Below are 18,199 nucleotides of genomic sequence, written 5' to 3' on the forward strand. Positions count from 1 at the left end.
TACTTTTCGCTTGCCCCCACCTCCCACCCTCAGCCCTGTGACCTGAATGTGTGCCCCACTGTCTTTGTCCTGAGTTGAACGTCCCTTTGTGGGGGGAGGAGGAGGTGTCCATCCACGAGGGGCAGATGGAGGGAGCCGTGGGCCCCACCCCACCCGCTCACCGAGAGCCCAGTGGGATTTGCATCTTTCTTTCCCTTTGGTTCCTGCACATTTCTGGGCTGAGAGGCGTTTGTGTGGAGTTGCACGCAGCCTGTGTGTGTGTGCGTGTGTGTGCACGCGCGTGCGCGCACTGGCACAAATCCACTTACCTGTGTGTGGAGGGAAGCATGTGTGTGCACAGACGTGACCTTCCACGCAGATGTGCGGGGAGGCATGCGCACTAGGCACATGCACCCTGCTGGCGCATCCGCACGTGCCCCCCCCCACCCGCATGTCAGTCCAGAGGAGCTTCGCGCTCGAGAAGGCGTGGAGAAGGCGTGTAGTGTGCGTGTGTGCAGACACGCGTGGCTGCGAGAGACTTGTATGTGTGCGAGCCACATACGCGTGGACAGAGGGGTGTCCGTGGAGGTGCATGTGACTGTGTGCACGCCTGTGCGTGTGCACAGGCGTGGAGATCCAGGCGTGTGGGACTGCCTGCGTGTGTGTTCCATCATCCCTGCACCGCTCGCTTTGGCTCGTCTCCCCAGCCCCCCAGCCCCTGGCCCTCCCCAAGCCCGCAGCACGTCGATGCCCCCCAGCTGCATGCGCCTCGCTGCTCTGTCCATCAGTGTGTGCTTGACCAAGAGAAAACTAAGATGTCCGGGGGGAGCCATGTACCTGGTCCCCCCGCCCCTGCCCACTATGCTGTGTTACTCGCATGGGGGGGTTCCTCTCCCACCCCTTCCACAATATGCTGTTTCCCCAGGAGCCTCCAGCCTGAGGCTCTAAGAAGGGGTCCAGGTGGGGCCCCCCCCACCCCGGGATGAGCCCCGGCTCCACACCCCGCCCCTGTCCACCCCGTAGGGCCCGTGTTGGTGTAGCAGTGATGGCTTCTGTGGATATTCTGTGACCTCTGTCAGTGTAACTTGACAATTTCTAAATGGAAAAGGGTTGCTGTGTTTTCTCTGTCTCTTTTTTAATGTCCTTTTTCTTCTCCTCACTTCCCTGCTCTCTTTCCTTTCCGGTTTTTCTAGCCAAGTGTTTGGGGCTTAAATAAAACTTGTTTCTTTTTCCTCTCCTGGATCTCCTTTCTATAGGCTGCTGTCTCATTATTTCTCACCTTCACCCTAGCAGGTGTTGGGATGGATGGGGCGGAGATGGGGAATCTGACAGGTAACTGCCCTGCAGCTCAGTGGCCGGGCATTGAAGGGGGGGGGCAGGAACAGGGGCCCCTGGGTCTGCCGCTGTCCCACGGGCCCACAAGAACCCACATCATCCAGGACCGAGGAGAGGAACACCACTGACTCTCATCACCACCCTCAGTGAGGTAGCTCTGGGCATTCCTTACACCTGAAATGACAAAGCTAGAGACGGGAGGCATCTTTCCCAGAGTCCTATCACTAGTAAGATGCAGCATCAGAATTTGAATCCAGTTCTGCCTGACCCCAATCCCAGTGCTTTTCCTCCAAAACTAGGTAGGGTCTGATAACCTCCCTGTGTTGGGTCTTGGTCTCCTGCCCTTTGGGTGGGATGATCCTTCACCATGTCAACCATTCTTTCAAGAATAGCAGCTTTCAAACTTACAAAAACAAAACAGAACAGAACAAAGCAACCTAACAAGAAGGGCGCCTGGGTGGCTCAGTTGGTTAAGCGTCCGACCTCAGCTCATGTCATGATCTCATGGTTTGTGAGTTTAAGCCCTGCGTCGGGCTTGTGCTGACAGCTCAGAGCCTGAGGCTGCTTCAGATTCTGTGTCTCCCTCCCTCCCTCTCTGCTCCTCCCCCATTCACACTCTGTCTCTCTCTCTCAAAAATAATAAATATTTAAAATTTTTAAAAAATAAAACAGCAATAAATACATTTTACATCTTTATGATTTAGATGTATACACACACATTCAATGAAATAGCACTTACTATGTACAACGCATTCTGCTATTTCTTGTTAAATCCTAAACATTTTGGTCCCAAACCACTGAATTGACTTCATGACTCTCTAATTAATGGGTCAAAACCCACACTTTGAAAAATAGCTTGTCTGAGGGTCTAGTTTCAGTCCCAATCATGGCGCATGTCCGCCTTCTCCTTCTCAAAAGCCTACCAGCCCCACTTACCCCATCGTGTCGTCTGAGATTGGAAGACCCCTAAGAGGAGATTTACCCTGGATTCTGGTTGGACGGGGGTCCTGGGCCCTGACTCTGTAGCCAGCAAGCTGCCTGAACCCTTCCCGGTTAACCACATAAGAGTCCCGTCGCCCACCCCACCCCCGCTGGTGAGTGGGCCAGATGTCCTGATAGGGTTTTCCAGGTCTTCCTGGGATTCTGAAGGCTGTGTCGCTGTTGAAGCAGGTGCTAAGGGGCCTTGAGGCTGCTCTTCTGGACACTCTCCTGCTTGACTGAGGCCTGGGGCATTGCTGTGTGTCCTGTACCTCCATGAGCTAATGACCGTGTCCTGAAGCAACACTCTCCCAGGCCTCGCTGGAGCCAGAAGCCTCCTCATCTCCTAGAATCACCCTGCTCCCTGACAGTTCAAGATCAAGTAACAAATGGGATCGTCAGTTGCATGCCAGGAATTATGCCGGGCACCTCAGTCACCCTTCAAATCCTACTGAATGTCTGTTTGTGTTGGTGCTCACCCCTTGGTCACGGGGTCTGGGGCACAGCATTTAGGAGGGGAGCAGCCAGAACACACGAACGCGGATACCTGAGCAGAATCGTGACAGATGGTGAGTAGTGCCACAGGGAAGCAGGTTGTGACAGCGAGTCAGGGGGACCACTCAGACAGGGGGGTGACCAGCACTGAGGTCACATTCGAGTGGCATCCTTAAGAATAGGGACTGGTGGGGCGCCTGGGTGGCTCAGTTGGTTGAGCGTCCGACTCTTGGTTTCAGTTCAGGTCATGATCTCACAGTTTGTGAGTTCAAGCCCTACATCGGGCTCTGCACTGACGGCATGGAGCCTACTTTTTTTTTTTTTTTTTTATGTTTTATTTATTTCTGAGAGAGAGACAGCATGAGAAGGGGAGAGTCAGAGAGAGAGGGAGACACAGAATCCGAAACAGGCTCTGAGCTAGCTGTCAGCACAGAGCCTGAAGTGGGGCCCGAACCCACAAACCGTGAGATCATGACCTGAGCTGAAGTCAGACGCTTAACCGACTGAGCCACTCAGGCACCCCAGCATGGAGCCTACTTGAGATCTCTCTCTCTCAAAAAATAAATATGTAAACATAATAATTCAAAAAATGATGACTGGGTATGCGGCAGCTGGTGGCAAAGTGTCCCAGGCAGGAGGCCCTGAGGTGGGAGGTCATCTGTGGGGTCGGGAACATGGATGGAACCCTAAGTAGAGTGAGGAGGGGAAAGGGTGCAGGCCATGAGGCCAGAGCAGTGGGCAGAAACCCCGTCTTTGGAGCCGCATCCTGTGGGATGTGGTAGGGAAGGTGGATTTCTTCTCAGCCACGGAAACCGACCAGAGGCTTTTAAGTAAGAAATTGACATGACCTGACACTACTTCAGAAGTTACCTCTGGCTGTGGTGCCAAGAAAAGATGGCAGGTGAGGGGCAGGAGTGAGTGCAGAACCATCTAGCAGTGCAGGTGATGCCAGCCCGGACTCCAGCTAACAAATCTCTGGCTGAGTATCAGCACCTTTGTAGCTATGAAGTGATGAAGCCAGAATTCAAACCCAAGGCTTCTCCCTCCTAATAGTCACACTTTCTTTTTTTTAGTTTTAATTTTAATTTTTTAATGTTTTATTTATTTCTGAGAGAGAGAGACAGTATGAGCAGGGGTGGGTCAGAGAGAGAGGGAGATGCAGAAACTGAAGCAGGCTCCAGGCTCTGAGCTGTCAGCACGGAGCCCGACGTGGGGCTCGAACCCACGAACAGTGAGATCATGACCTGAGCCGAAGTCAGAATAGTCACACTTTCTTAATGCTTTACGATACTTATCACTTCCATTAAGTGTCTCTTTAACCCTGACAACACGGCCTGTGGGTATCATTACCCCCATTTTACTGATAGGGAAGGCTGATGGGGCAAAGCAGGGATTTGACTGGCTGGCCTCTGAGTCGGGTTCTACCTGGTAAGAAACAAGAGACTGCTTTACAGAAACCCAGGGACGCCCTCATCTTCTTCCTGGATGTCTGCACATCTTGGAGTCCCCAGGCAGTTTCTTCCTCTTTGATCTCTGTGTGGCTTAGGCATTCCAGAGCTCACAGGGTGACAGCACAATCTATCCTGTGGGGCCTTGGGCTCGCAGTCACAAGCCCATCAGCAGATGACAGGCTCCCTGACACTGATGCTGACTGATGGACACTACTCATAATGACACCTGCTGGGAAGCTCCAGGCCATACCTCTGGTCACCGTTCTAGAAACATCTCTGAAAATCCCCAGACTCTCTGATTCAGCTCAGGTCACTGTCATGGTCTTTCTCATGGCCCATGCCAGAATGACAAGTTCAATCCAAATTCCTCTTAGTTCAACCCAAATAGATTTGGAATTTTCCCAAAGAAATGTTTCCCATGAAATAAACGTCTATGCTTATGCCCACACTGCTCTGTTCTGACTGGTAGTCAGTTCTGACACTGGGAACTTGCAATGTTGTTTTCTTCTTCGAGGCTGTTTGGCTGTTCTGGGTCCCTTGCATTTCCATAGGAATTTTAGGATCAGCTTGTCAATTTTTTTTTAAACATTTATTTGTTTTTGAGAGACAGAGCGTGAACAGGGGAGGGGCAGAGAGAGAGGGAGACACAGGATCCGAAGCAGGCCAAGCTGTCAGCCCAGAGCCTGACATCAGGCTTGAACCCACAAACTGCAAAATCATGACCTTAGCTGAAGTTGGCTGCTTAACCGACTGAGCCACCCAGGCACCTCATGAATTTCTGCCAAAAAGGCAGGATTTTAATTGGAATTATGTTGACTCTGTAGTTCAGTTTAAGGAATGTTGCCATCTTAATAACAACATTAAGTCCTCCAAAACATGGGATAGCTTTCCATTTATTTAGATCTGGTCATTTCTTTCGGTAACATTTTGTAGTTATCTTGGTACAAACTTTGCACTTTTAAAAAAAATGTTTTTATTTATTTCTGAGAGAGAGAGAGAGAGAGAGAGCGTGAGCAGGGGAGGGTCATAGAGAGAGGGAGACACAGAATCTGAAACAGGCTCCAGACCCTGAGCTGGCTGTCAGCACAGAGCCCGACGCGGGGCTTGAACCCACGAACTGCAAGATCATGACCTAAGCCGAAGTTGGACGTCCAACCGACTGAGCCACCCAGGCGCCCCTGCACTTCTTTTGTTAAATTTATTCCTAGGTGTTTTATTTTATTTAAGTTTATTTATTTATTTTGAGAGAGAGAGAGAGAGAACACAGGAGGGGCAGAGAGAGAGAATCCCAAGCAGGCTCTGCACTGTCAGCTCAGAGCCGGATACAAGGCTTGTTCTCAGGAACTGTGAGATCATGACTGGAGCCAAAATCAAGACCCGACTGAGCTACCCAGGTGCCCCTAATCAATCTTTTTAAAGTGTACAATTCAGTAGTATTCAGTGTACTCACAATGCTGTGCAGTCACTAGCTCTCTCTAGTTCCAAAACTTTTTCATCACCCCATAAAACAACCCATACCTATCAAACAATCTTTCCCCATCCCACCCCACCCCATTCCCTAGTAACCTCTAATCTGTCCCTAGGGCGTGTTTGCTCTAAATATATATCATATGAAAGAAATCATATAATTTGTGATCTTTTGTGTCCAGCTTCTCTCAGTATAATTTTTTCAAGGTTTCTCCAGGTTGTAACATGTATCAGGACTTTGTTCCCTTTTATGGCCGAATAGTAGTGCTGTATGAATAATGCTGCTATAAACATTCATGTACAAGTTTCTGGGTGGACGTATGTTTTCATCTCTCTTGGGGGCGATGCCTAGGAGTGGGATTGCTGCGTCATATAGTATTTCTGTGTTTAATGTTTTGAGGAACCGCCAACCTATTTTCCACAGCGGCTGTGTTAGTTTACATTCTCACTAATAATCGAGCTGGGTTCCTATTTCTCCACATCCTCACCAACACTTGTTTTCTATTTTCTTTTTCTTTTTTTTCTATTTATTTTTGAGAGGGAGAGAGAGGGCGGGGGAGAGAGAGATCGCGTGCAAATGAGCAGGGGAGGGGCAGAGAGCAAGAAGAGGGACAGAGGATCCGAAATGGCTGTGCTGACAGCAGAGAGCCCAATGTGGGGCTTAAACTCATGAACTGTGAGATCATGACTTGAGCCAAAGTTGGACACTTAACAGACTAAGCCACGCAAGCGCCTCTCTAGTTTCTTGATTTAAGCCATCCTAGTAGGTGTGAGGTGGTATCTCACTGTGGTTATAATTTGCATTTCCTTCATGAACAACAAAAACAGAAAAATACAGAAAATTAATTTAAAATGATAAAATTAATAAAACTAAAAGTTGGTTCTTAGAAAAGATAAAATTGACAGATTTTGCTCCTTCTCTCTCTCTCTCTCTCTTTTTTCTTGGTCAGTTTAACTACATATTTGCCAAATTTTTGACCTTTTCCAAGAACCCACTTGTGGTCTTATTGATTTTCTCCTTTTTTTTCTATTTTTGATTTCATTTATTTCCACTCTTATCTTTATTATATTCTTCCTTTAGCTTGCTTTAGGTTTAGTTTGCTCTTCTCTTTCTAGTTTATTTTTTATTTTGAGAGAGAGAGAGCAAGCAGGGGAGAGGGGCAGAGGGAGAGAGAGAGAGAGAATCCTAAGCAGGCTCCATATTCAGGGCAGAGCCTGACTTGGGTCTTGATCCCATGACCCTGGGATCATCACCTGAGCCGAAATCAAGCGTCAGATGCTTAACTGACTGAGCCACCAAGGCGCCCCTCTTTCTAGTTTCTTAACGTGAAAGTTTAGGATATCGACTTGAAATTCTTTCTTCTTTTCTAATACACATTTACACCTATAAATTTCCCTTGAAGCACTGCTTTGATTGCATCCCATAAACCTACACATGTTCTGCTTTTGCTTTCATCCATCTTAAGGTATTTCTAGTTTCTCCTGAGATTTCTTTTGGGACCTACTGATTTCGGAGTGAACTTTTAAATTTCTACATAGTTGTGAATTTCCCAACATTTCAACTGTTATTAATTCCTAATTTAATTCCATTGTGGCTGGAGAACAAACTTCGTGCGATTTCAATCCTCTTAAATTTCTCGAAGCTTGTTTTATACCCTAGCATATGGTCTATCCTGAAGAATGTTCTATGTGCCCTTGAGAAAAAATGTGTATCCTGCTGTTGTTGGGTGGTGTCTTCTTCAGATAGATCTGTTAGGTCTAACTGGCTTGCAGTGTTCCAGTATTTTACTTCCTTACTGATCTTTTGCCTAACGGTTCTGTCATTGAAGGTGGGTACCGAAGTCTCCAAGAATTATTTTGAATTGACTGCTTTCCCTTCAATTGTGTTCATTTTTTGCTCCAAATTTTGTTGTTAGAAGCATATGTATTTACAATCATTTTATCTTCTTGATATATTAAACACTTTTATCATTATAAATTTCCTTCCTGTCTCGAGTAACAGTTTTTGTCCCCTTCATATCTCTTTTGGCGCAAACTTGCCTAGCTACTCTAGCTCTGTTTATAACTCACCATGACACCTTGTTATTTTAAACTTTTGTGCGTGTCTTTCAATCTAAAGCAAATAGCACATAAGCCGATCATGTTTTTCAGTCTGTTCTGCCAGTCTCTGCCTTTGATTGGGCCATTTGCCCCATTTACATCCAATGCAATTCAATATAATTACTGAGAAGGTAAGATTCATGTCTGCCATTTTGCTATTTTCTTTCATGTCTCTTAGGTTTTTTTGTTGTTGTCTTCTATTTCTTGATTCCTATCTTCTTTTCTTTAGATAATTTCTAGTGTACCTTTTAAATTCCCTGTGTTTCATTTATAGTATTTTTTTGAATTATTTTCTTAGTGGTTGCCTTGGGGATTACAATTAGCAGCATCTTCATTTAACACAATATAGTTCAGATTTGGGGCACCTGGCTGGCTCAGTCAGAAGAACATGCGACTCTTGATCTCGGGGTCATGAGTTTGAGCCCTACATTGGGTATAGTGATTACTAAAAAAAATGGGGCCCCTGGATGGCTCAGTCGGTTAGGCATCCGACTTTGGCTCAGGTCATGATCTCACGGTTCGTGGGTCTGAGCCCTGCTTCGGGCTCTGTGCTGACAGCTCAGAGCCTGGAGCTGCTTTGGATTCTGTGTCTCCCTCTCTCTGTTCTTCCCCTGCTCGCACTCTGTCTCTCTCTCTCAAAACTAAACATTAAAAAACAGTAATAATATAGTTTGGATAAATACTAAGTTAATTTTAGTAGTGTACAAAGGCTTTGCTTCAGTACAGCTCCATTCCCTCCCACACCTTTGTACTAATATTGTCATACAAATCTCACCTCTACACGCTATAAGCCTGCCAACATAGTTTTGTAATTATTGCTTTATGCAGCTGCCTTTTGTTTATTTTTTAAACAGGCTTGAGGGTCACCTGGGTGGCTCAGTTGGCTAAGCGGCTGACTTCAGCTCAGGTCATGATCTCACAATTCCTGGGTTCAAGCCCCGCCTCAGGCTCTGTGCTGATAGCTAGCTGTTTCAGATTCTGTGTGTCTCTCTCTCTGACCCACCCCTGCTCACACTCTGTGTCTGTCTCTCTCAAAAAAAAAAAAAAAAAAAAAAAAACACACATTAAAAAAATATGGAGGGTGCCTGGGTGGCTCAGTCAGTTAAGCGTCTGACTTCGGCTCAGGTCATGATCTCACGGTTCATGGGTTCGAGCCCCACGTCGGGCTCTGTGCTGACAGCTAGCTGTTTCAGATTCTGTGTCTTCCTCTCTCTCACCCTCCCCTGCTCACACTCTGTCTCTCTCGCTCTGAAATTAAAAAAAAAATAGGCTTGAGATTTTATTTTATTTTAAAGTAGGCTCCACGCCCAAAGTGGAGTTTGAACCCACAACCCTGAGCTCTACCGACTGAGCCAGTCAGGTGCCCCTGAAATTTTATTTTATTTTTAAGTAATGTCTTTAAAAAAATTTTTTTACAGTTATTTTTAAGTAATCTCTACACCCATCACGGGGCTCAGACTCATGACCCTGAGATCAGGAGCTGGATGCTCTACTGACTAAGGCAGCCAGGCTCCTCTATGCAGTTGCCTTTTAAAGACAAAAAAAGAGTTAAAGAAAAAGAAAAGCATTACAAATAAAAATGCTTATACTGTCTTTCATAATATCTCCATAGTTACCCTTGTTGGTATTCTTTATTCTTTGTGTGCATTCAAATTACCATCTAGTGTACTTTCTTTGCAGCTTACAGGGCCCCCTGGAATATTCTATAGAGGAAGCCTGCTAACCACAAATGGTTTCTCTTTACTGGAGGAATCTTTGTTTTGGGAGAGCGCATGGTTTGGATTCATTCTCATTGAAAGCCTGCTACAGCAGGGAGAAGGTGGCTCAGTGGGCTGGTGACCTTATTCTTATGTCTTTTCTCTGGGCTTCAGTTGATTCTGGCTCCATCAACTTACTAGCTGTGTGACCTTGGGCAGGTCATGTCACGTCTCTGGGCCTTAGTTTCCTCATATATAAAATGGAGATAATAATGATACAGAGCTCCAAAGTGTTGCAGGACTCAGGACTTGTAAAGCCCTTGGAGCTGGTGTGAGCCCATAGCACTAGCTGTTGGCTCATTTGCCAAATAAAAACAACAGGGGGCTGGGTAGAGAAAGGAAGGAGCAGTGTGATGCTCTACCCACCTCCAGGGCTCTCTGTGGTTCTCTTTGATGAACATCACCTGCTTTTCCTACAAGGTACTAGGCTCATCAGAGGTGCCCCGGAAGCTGGCAGGGTCAACTACAGAACTATGGCAATGAAGGATACCCACCCCTTGGGGTGGCTGGGTGGCTCAGTCGGTTAAACATTCAACTTTGGCTCAGGTCATGATCTCATAGTCTGTGGGTTCAAGCCCCGCGTCCAGCTCTGTGCTGACAGCTCAGAACCTGGAGCCTGCTTCAGATTGTTTCCCTCTCTCTCTCTCTCTGCCCCTCCCCAACTCACACTCTGTGTCACTCTCTCTCAAAAAAAAAAAAAATACACATTAAAAATTTTTGTGGGGGGACGCCTGGGTGGCTCAATAGGTTGGGCGTCCGACTTCGGCTCAGGTCATGATCTCACAGTTTGTGGGTTTGAGCCCCGCATCAGGCTCTGTGCTGACAGCTAGCTGTTTCAGATTCTGTGTGTCTCTCTCTGACTCTCCCCTGCTCATGCTGTCTCTCTCTCTCAGAAATAAATAAAAATATTTTTAAAAATTAAAAATGATTTTTTTAAAGAAACCCATCGCATGTTATAAATTACACATGTGACTAAGACAATGGGCAAAGCCCATTCTTGTCTTCTTGGGATACTGCGGGGGCGGGGGGGACCTGGAGAGCCTGTGATGGTAGCCAGCCAGGATGCGCCCATCAGTAGCGTCTGCTGGGCAGCACTGCTGGAACATTCCGAAGATCCAGGACGAGTCCCCAAGGACACCTACGAAGCTCCCAGGAGGCAGAGGTTTGCCTCCACTCTGCCACCACCAGGTCCAGTCCCCACTGTGTCCAGTCCCCACTGCCCTCCTTCTGTGGGCTAGCCCCTCCCCCCAACCCTGCCCCTCTCTGGCCCTTTCCTCCCTCCAAATCAAGTGACACCACTGACTCGTGCCTCCAGGAAGGCCATTTATTTCCAAGATATAGACTATACTTTTAAGACAGGACTTTTCAGAAGCAGGAAATCTTAGTTGTCGCCTAGAGAGGTGTGTCAAGGACACAGTGAAAGGAGACATGCACACGTGGGGCCAGAGGCTGATCCAACACTGTTACAACACTTTTTTAAATGAGCAAAACATCTTTAAAAATCCTTATAAATTCTTTATAATATGTTACACATTTAGAGACAATATTTACAGTAAAAGAGTGGGGGAGGGAGGAGAGAGAAATCTACTTTACAGCAAATCTTTGCATAAAACAAGAGGACTGATAGACGTGGCAGTGGGGTTCACAGCCCCTCCTGGACTTCCCTGCAGTTAAGTGCGGGCGTGGGGGTGGGGGGGGCTGGTGGTCTGAGGTCTATTTACAACCTGTGGGGAGAAGAGGGGGCTGGGTCCCGCCCATCCTGAAGGAACAGCCCAGCTCAGACCCCATAAATCTGTGTGTGTGTGTGTGTGTGTGTGTGTGTGTGTGTGTAAGAGAGACACCAGGGACATTTACTACGCCCCCTCCTAAAGGGAAGGAGGTGGGGGGTCTGTGTGCCTGAATTGTGGAAGCAGCAGGCACAGCTGGAAGAACAAAGAGAGAGGCAAGGGAGATGGGGGTACCCTGGACCCTCCCAAAACTGTCTGGGGGACAGGCGGCCAGCTCCCACGGTCAACAAGCTTAGTGAGGGCGGTTTAGAGGCTGGCCAAAAGTTGGTGAGAGGAATAACCCTGGTAAGAGTCTCAGTCCCGCCTCTGTGGGGTGGCCCTGACTTGCTTCTCTGGCTCTGACAAGCAGCAGGGGCAGGATCCCTGGATGCACGGAGGGAGGGGTGGGGGGCTGCTGTATGTGGGGAGGTGCGGGAACAAGGGGCAGGAGAGGCGGAAGTTGCTACTGGAGACACCTTCTGACAGTGACTAGCACGCTCGCACACATACCCCTCCCCCCACGCACGCCACGACCCTACATCACCCCGCCCCCCACCCCCCTGCACTGGCCTCAGCGAAGAGTCAGCATCAGCCCGGGTCTTTCCTTTAGTCCGAGACTCAGGGAGGGGGGCGGTTCCCTATCCACACCCCAAGGCCAACGAGCGTCTCTAAGTGCAGACACAGAAGGGCCCACTCTGTCACAGAGCTCCTGCAGCCTGTCCCTCTCTCTCTTCCCCCTTCCTCTTACCTCCGGGGGCCCCCTCCCTCCCACTCCTGCTCCCTGTCCCGTTGGCCTGGGCAGCCCAATCCCGCACACAAACTAGAGACGCGGCCTGCAGCGCCAGATGCACGGGGGTGGGGGTGGGGCGCAAGAGGAGAGGGGTGCAAGCCAGAGAAGGCTGGAGGAGAGGGACCGGCGGGGGTGGGGGGAGGCTGGTCACAGACACTGGTGGAGGCGGGAGGCGGCGGAGCGGCGCGGGGGCTGGCTCTGCAGGGCCCCCGGGTCTCCGGGCGGCAGCGAGGCCGCGGACGACGGCGCCCGGGCCTTGGTGGACTCCAGGCTGCTGAGGCCCGAGTCCTTGTTGTCGCTGTGCGCCCGGGGCCCCACGGGCTCCGGGGCGCCGCCCCCGCCCACCTCCTTCCACTCGTTGAAGTTGAGGTCGGTCAGCGGGCTCTGCACCACCACCGTGTGGCGCCGCCAGCTGCTCCGGCGTCGCCGCGTCTCCGGCGACAGCGGCCGCCGCAGCCGCACGGCGAGCATGTCGTCGGCGGTGCCGCGGAGGCGAAGCCGCAGCGCCTCGATGCGCGACGGCCGCGATCCCAGCGCCGCCACCATCGCGGCCGCCGGGGGGCGCAGCGACTCCTGGCTGCTGGACGACGCGGAGCCCGGCGGCTCCGCAGCCCGGGAGCCGCCCCGCCCCGCGCCCGCGCCCTCGGCGTCCGGGCGGCCGCGGGACAGGCGGCGGCGCGCCAGCGTGTCGCAGGGCATGAGGCGGTGCGAGCTGAAGGAGGGCCGGCGTGCCGGGCGCCCCCCGGACCCTGCGCCGGCCTCTGTGTCCGTCTCCACGTGGCTCAGCTCGCTGCGCTCATCGTCCGCCTCGTCCCCCGCGCCCGGCCGCCGGCCCCCGGCGCCCGAGCACACGCTGCGGTCCATGGTGGACAGGGTGGAGTAGCCCGAGACGATGGAGCGCGTGTCCGCGGCCGGCCGCTCGTCCGGCGCCGCAGGGGGGCTGAAGCGCCCCGGAGCCTCGGGGGCGGCGGCGCCCGGCGGCGGCCCCTCCGGCCGGTCCCGCGCCCCCGGCGCCGGCGCCCCCGCCTCGGGCTTGTGCGCCTCCTGCTCCGAGTCGTCGTCGGTGCTGCTGCCCAGCCCCCGCGCCTCCCGCCGCTTCTTCCGCTTGCGGTTGACCGCCGAGATGAAGGAGATCGCCAGCATCTCCCGGGCATACGGCTCCTTCTTGGGGGCCCACGAGCCCTGCGCGGAAGACAGGTCAGTATGCAGGAGGCGCCCCCTCACCGTGGCACCCGGGCCGCGACACGTCCCAGTCCGGCCCTGAGTCCCCCGCCTCCCACCCCCGCCCGCCCCACCCGTCGGCATCCTAAGCCCTTCCTCCCTGATGGCTGTCCCAGCGGGAGCGTCATTACCCGGCCAGGCGCGGTTCCCCTCAATCCCGCAGCCCCCTCTCTGCTCTCAGCCCAGACTCGGGGCTCTTTCCCCTGAGCTTCAGTCTGGTCCCTCACCTCCGTCCCAACTTCCACTCCATTCCCAAGCCCAGAGCTGGATAAATCCTTGCAGACACAGCTCTGGTGATAATAGTCTCTCAACAGTGATTGCCCTTGACAGTTTGAACCCATTTTATATGTACCACCCCGGGTTATAACCACCAGAGCCTGGCGGGGACCTCCCTCCCACACTGGCTTCTGTCCCCTGCATCTCCGCTCCCTCCCACTTGGGAAACCTGCCTTTCCACCCAGGCGGTACCTATCGGCTTCTCCAGGGCAACCGGCCCAAGTTTGCTTCCCTTTCCCACTACAGCCCAAAGCCTGGCATTTCAGCCACCCCACCGGTGCCCCCACCCACAGTCCCCCCAACCCCACATCAGTCCAGCCAGCTCTGCTGCCAGGAGTGGCTACAGGGTTCTGAACAATCTGATGGTTTGGATTGAAGGCGCCTCCCAAACTGTGATTTCCAACCCGCAGGCTGGGCAACTTCCTGCCGCACTGTCACTGCTAAATCCTGCGGGTGTTTTCTGACCCTGCCCTGCCCTGATGCCCCAGCATAGCCCATGCTGCCCACCATGGGCCAACACCAAACTATCTCTTGAGCTCCAGAACTCTTCTCCCAGCGGCAAATCCATCTCCAGCAAAGCGTCTGCAGGCACCTGAAACTCACCTATCTGCAACTCCACTGTGCTCCCCGCGCCTGCCCCAAACTACCTGCATTCATGTTCCCCACCTTAAGGTGGTTCCCTATCGCCGCCTCCTCCCCTGCTTCTCAGTTTTCCTGCTGTGACTCCCAAAGTCAGCTCATCCCCACCATCCTCTGTCCAGGCCCTTGCTCTGCCTTTTCTGGGCCTTTCTGCCATCTCCTGACTCCCTGCCTCCATCCTTGCCTTACTTAGTCCTTCCTTCTCTAGAGCAATCCGTCCTTCTAAGGCAGGGCAGGAATGTGATTGCCTCCTGATTCTGCAGGGCCCCCCACCCCCACCAGGAAGAAGCCCAGACGCAGGGCCCCGCACAACCTGGTACCCGCTTTGCCAGCCTAATGCCCTCCTTACCCTAACCCCAGCCCCAACACAGCCTTCACTCTGGCGATGCCCACCTGCCACACCGACTTGCCCTTAGCCACCACCGCCCCCTCCCCCCACCCGCCTATGTGATGTACCAGCTCTCAGTCCTCTTCTCAGGCCCAGCTCAAATACGGCGTCCTCCGGACAGCCACCTCTCAGCCCTCCCATGGCCCTTTGAAAACACATCCACACCTGCTCTTCACCCATCAGAACAGCTGTTTCCACATCATCTGTAGCACGGTCAGAGTTCCTTGACAGCAAGGCCTGTGGCCCATTTGTGTTTGTATCCACGACTCCTAGTGCAGCGCCCGGCACATAACAGGGGCTCAGTAAATGTTAAGTGAATGGGGGCGCCTGCGTGGCTCAGTCTGTTGAGCGTCCGACTCTTGATTTCGGCTCAGGGCATGATCTCACTATGTAGGAGTTCAAGCCCCGCTTCAGGCTCTGCACGGACAGTACAGAGCCTGCTTAGGATTCTCTCTTTCCCTCTCTCGCTCTACCCAACCCCCCCATCCCCCCATCACATACATGCATACATAAATGTTAAATGGATGGACAAATGGGTGAATGCAGTCTCCTCAACACAGGAGGCCTCGCAGAAGCACAGGCTGAAACTAGTCCCCCTGCTGGGCTGGAATGACCTGCCCTGTGACCCCGTCTCGCAGGTGTTCCTGTTTCAGCCACGGTGTGATAATGAGTGAAGACACAGAGATGCCTCATGTGGCCCCCGCATCCCATGTACCCTCTCTCACAGCGGCTAGCTCTGAGACAGCTGATGCATGTCAGGGAGGCAGGATTCATAAGCCTGCAGCTCCGGGGCCTTGGCTGTCAGCGCGGCCCGGCTCCAGAAGGCAATCCCTGGGGCTGTGCCATAGGGCAGTTCTGCTGTGACCAACCCGAGGCCCAGAGCAGCCAGTGCCACTCTCTTTTCTGGCCAGTGCTCTCCGAGGCGCTTGAGGGGCCACTAGGACCCTCTGATCAAATTATCTGCTCGTCCCAGCTAGCAGAAGCAGAGTGGTCACAATGGTCACTTCCCGGAACGCAGAGATCAGTACACCCACATAAAGGACCAGGAGAGGCTACGGGAAACCGGGGGGCTGGCAGGAGCGATGGGTGGAAGGAACAAGGAGCTAGGTTCGGGTCACTATAATGAACTTGCTCCCGGGCACAGCCATCTTACGATGGAGTGAGCTCCCCGTCCCCACAGGCACACTATGTGTCCGGCGCACTGGGCTCACTGGGACCTGGCCAGTGCTTAGAGACCCAGGCGGAAATGAGTGTCCAGTTCAATCACCAAAGTTTAGTGATTTCACCCACTGCTATGGACAGACTTGTGCCCCCTCCCCAAACTCATATGCTGAAGCCCTACTCCGCAATGGGATAGTATTTGGAGATGGGGCCTTTGGGTGGTAATGAGGCCATGCCCTTATGGTGGCATTAGTGCTATTATTAAAAGGGCACTATTACAATCTCCCTCTCTTTGCTATATGAGGACACAGCAAGAAGGCGGCCATCTAGAAGACAGAAAGAGCTCTCACCAGAAACCGACGGTGCTGACACCTTGATCTTGGACATCTAGCCCCAAGAACCGTGAGAAAATGGGGTGCCCCAGTGGCTCAGTTGGTTAAGCGTCCGACTTGGGCTCAGGACACAATTTCGCAATTCATAAGTTCGAACCCCGCCTTGAGCTCTATGCTGACAGCTCAGAGCCTGGAGCCTGCCTCCGATTCTGTGTCTCCCTCTCTCTGCCCCTCTCCCGCTCATATTCTGTTGCTCTCTCTCTCTAAAGTATATAGACATAATAATAATAATAATATAGGGGCGCCTGGGTGGCTTAGTCGGTTAAGCGTCCGACTTTCACTTAGGTCATGATCTCGCGGTTCATGGGTTCGGGCCCCGCGTCGGGCTCTGTGCTGACTGCCAGCTAGGAGCCTGGAGCCTGTTCGGTCTGTGACTCCCTCTCTCTCTGACCCTCCCCTGCTCACGCTCTCTCTCTCTCTCTCCTAGAAATAAATAAAACATTTAAAAAAATAATAATAATATAAAGGACTGTGAGAAAATAAATTTCTGTTGTTCAAGCCATCCAGTCTGTGGCATTTTGTTACGGCAGCCAGATCTGACTAAGACACAAACCCCCTCGGCCATCAAGCTCTACATCCTCACCTAAAGCTTCTGTGTCAGAGGGCAAGCCCTGGAGGGTGACTAGAGGGCTGGCTGTGAGAGCTGGTTCAAAAAGACCAGCTTTGGGTTCACTGCTTTTCTCAACTGTTTTCAATTTCATTGCTTTATCCTCTTATCTTTGTGATTTCCTTCTGCTCTGCTTGCTATGGGCTCTCCAAGAAGAATAGTAATTATAGCACACATATTTGTAACGGGATTAATATTACGCATCATTGACAGGTGAGGAAGCCAAGGGTCAGAAAAAGGTTGAACAAGGGGCTCCTGGGTGGCTCAGTCGGTTGAGCGTCTGACTTCGGCTCAGGTCATGATCTCACGGTCCGGTCCATGGGTTTGAGCCCCACGTCGGGCTTTGTGCTGACAGCTCAGAGCCTGGAGCCTGCTTCGGATTCTGTGTCCCCCCACCCCTCTGCCCCTCCCCTGCTCATGCTCTGTCTCTCAAAAATGAATAAATGTTAAAAAAAATTTTTTTTTAAAGAAAAAGGTTGAACAACTTGCCTGATATCCTGAAGCTTTAGTGGTGGAGCCAGGACTTAGACCCAGGACTGTCTGCGCTGCCTTTTTCTTTTTTTAATTTTTAAATAATTTATTCTTAGAGAGGAGGGGGAGGGGCAGAGAGAGAGAGAGATGAAGACAGAGAGACACCCAAGCAGACTCCATGTTGTCAGCGTGGAACCCAACACGGGCCTTGATCACATGAACCGTGAGATCATGACTTGAGCTGAAATCAAGAGTCGGACACTTAACCGACTGAGCCACCCAGGCGTGCGGCCTGTGTGCTTCTAACCACTGGGAACACTGCCCCCCTGGCCACCTAACTCCCAAGCCGGATCCTTCTGTTCCACGAGATGCCTCACTCAGTACGGCCAAGGTGAGCAACTTCTCCCCTTACCTCATACACACAGTACCTCCTACCTTCCTCCCCAGTGACCAGCAACTTCCTCAGTGTCTGGGGGCACTCTTCCCAATTCCCTTGACCAAAATCAAAAAGCGAGATGGCTTAAACAGGGATAAAGCCTTCAGAATTGCTTTGGCACTTACCTTGGACTTGGCTGAACTGCAGGTGGTGGAATCTGTCGGTGAGAGAAATACAAATGAAAGTTAACTTGGGGCAGGAGAAGGCTGCCTTGCGAACACAATTCCCTCTCCCTGGAGGCTGCAGACACCAGGGAGGTCAGACACCTGAGCTCTCCCCAGGTCCTGGGAATGTGATGGGTTTCTAATGTCATTTGCCGTGGGACAAGGATGGAGCAGATACTGATGGCAGTCACCACTTCCTTTCGAGGCAGGAAGTGACATAAGGCTGCCAGTCCTAAGAGCCTCATTTGCCAGGGTCAAGGGCAAGGAGGGCTTCTCTTTGGGCCTAGCTCCTCTCCCCTCCCCTCCCGTCCCTGTTCCTCTGAAGC

The 18,199-nt window shown here is 51.8% G+C and overlaps 1 protein-coding gene across 2 annotated transcripts in view; it reads right to left on the reverse strand.

The window, feature by feature from the left end:
- Positions 1-10,865: 10,865 nt before the first annotated feature.
- ARHGAP23 (Rho GTPase activating protein 23) overlaps positions 10,866-18,199 on the reverse strand; it is a 71,029-nt gene continuing 63,695 nt past the window's right edge. For both annotated transcript variants that reach the window (XM_039227795.1, XM_039227794.1), the window contains exons 23-24: positions 17,835-17,866; positions 10,866-13,300 (exon numbers count right to left, since the gene is read on the reverse strand). In XM_039227795.1, the coding sequence (XP_039083726.1) occupies positions 12,266-13,300; positions 17,835-17,866 (1,067 nt within the window). In that variant the 3' untranslated portion in view covers positions 10,866-12,265. The remainder of the gene's footprint in view (positions 13,301-17,834; positions 17,867-18,199) is intronic.

This window comes from Hyaena hyaena, unplaced genomic scaffold, assembly GCF_003009895.1.
Source record: "Hyaena hyaena isolate Hyena2069 unplaced genomic scaffold, ASM300989v1 scaffold_29, whole genome shotgun sequence".
Taxonomy (NCBI): domain Eukaryota; kingdom Metazoa; phylum Chordata; class Mammalia; order Carnivora; family Hyaenidae; genus Hyaena; species Hyaena hyaena.